Below are 1,475 nucleotides of genomic sequence, written 5' to 3' on the forward strand. Positions count from 1 at the left end.
TCACATTGCTAAGCTGAATGAAGGGAGACTAAACTTATCACAGATAATTTGGTAAATATTTGGCAGATACAGACAGTAAAGAAGAATATAAATTAATTCTGCAGTAAATTGTAATAACATCAAAGAAATTTCCCCATACATGACTACACAATTACAATGATACTTTAAAGTCACTAGTGACACATATCTAATATCATCAACAACAATAAAAAATGCACAGCCTTACTATAATATTATTATATTTTTATATTTTTTAACTAGGTAAAGCAGAATCTGGAAAAAATGGAATGATGACTCATCAAAAATGGTCCTAATGTAGGAAAACACATAGAAATGATGGATGTGATATTCATTACCCACCAACTAGGGTTATGGGAAAGAGCAATATAGCCTTGTAAAATAGAAGAGAGAGTATAAAAGGCAAGAAAAGTGCAAAGCAAGACCAGGATTGTCTGTGTGGCTCTGTTTTCAGGAGACATTCTTTGGGATGCATGTGAGCTGAGGATCCATTGAACCCTCTTCTTATGCCCATAAAGTGTGATAATTATAAAGGTGCTGGAACATACAATGAGCACAGAAAATAAGACTTCAGGGAACACCCAAAATGCTGTGTACACTGACTCTACTATTTTGTCACGACCTAGAGAGAGGCAGAATTCAAAACCTCTGTTCTGTGTCTTATTTTTGCTTTTCCTATTGGTAGATGTATACACAGGAAAAAACATATTTACTAGAAGGAAAATGATCCACCAGAGGGAAATTAACAGTCCCATAAATTTTGTACTTTTTGTTTTGATTTCTTTCCTGTAGGAGTTTCTGGGGCTGATAGTAACTGCCTGGAAGACACTCAAAAGACACGTGGTACTGATGGACATGCTCCTGCCAAGTCTATGAACATATAAAATATGATTACATCCAACATCATTGAAGAACTGGTTATAGCCAAAGGCTCCCATTATCTGGGCAAGTCCTTTGGAAATAATGATCAAGGAATTAGATGTGAACACATGTGTAAGAATCATGTCCACTACCTGCAATGTGCATTCCTTGTAATAAAGTATTAAATAGTAGAAAAGAAAAGAAAAATTTCCAAGAATTCCAAGTACACTCTGAACTAAGAGTACAATTCCTATTGCCATGTTCCTGGACTCCATTTTTTTCATTTAGTATTTTTTTCCTTTTTGTTATAGCAACAATCCCATATGTGAATCAAAGTATATATTGAAGATTTCCACGTTGGGGCATGTATGAGAAAGAAGCATATGAACTCAAATTTGTAAAGCCATGGTGTGCATCATATATGTCAAGATTCTGTTTCAAAACAAATATTTTTATCATTAATAACTTTGATTAGAATTTTTGAATCATATAAATGAATATATTATGGAGAGAATATTCAACAAAATCTTTAGAAATGTTATCATTAAAAATAAGGGCATTTCTCCCCACTGAGAGAAGCAATGGCTAGTAAATTC

The 1,475-nt window shown here is 33.6% G+C and overlaps 1 protein-coding gene across 1 annotated transcript; it reads right to left on the bottom strand.

Moving 5' to 3' along the window:
* Window positions 1-257: 257 nt before the first annotated feature.
* Vom1r5 (vomeronasal 1 receptor 5) lies at window positions 258-1,154 on the bottom strand. Its single transcript, NM_001009526.2, has one exon. It carries the CDS (start codon window positions 1,152-1,154, stop codon window positions 258-260), a length of 897 nt encoding a protein of 298 aa, NP_001009526.2.
* Window positions 1,155-1,475: the final 321 nt, after the last annotated feature.

The sequence above is a fragment of the Rattus norvegicus genome, chromosome 1 (genome assembly GCF_036323735.1).
Source record: "Rattus norvegicus strain BN/NHsdMcwi chromosome 1, GRCr8, whole genome shotgun sequence".
Taxonomy (NCBI): domain Eukaryota; kingdom Metazoa; phylum Chordata; class Mammalia; order Rodentia; family Muridae; genus Rattus; species Rattus norvegicus.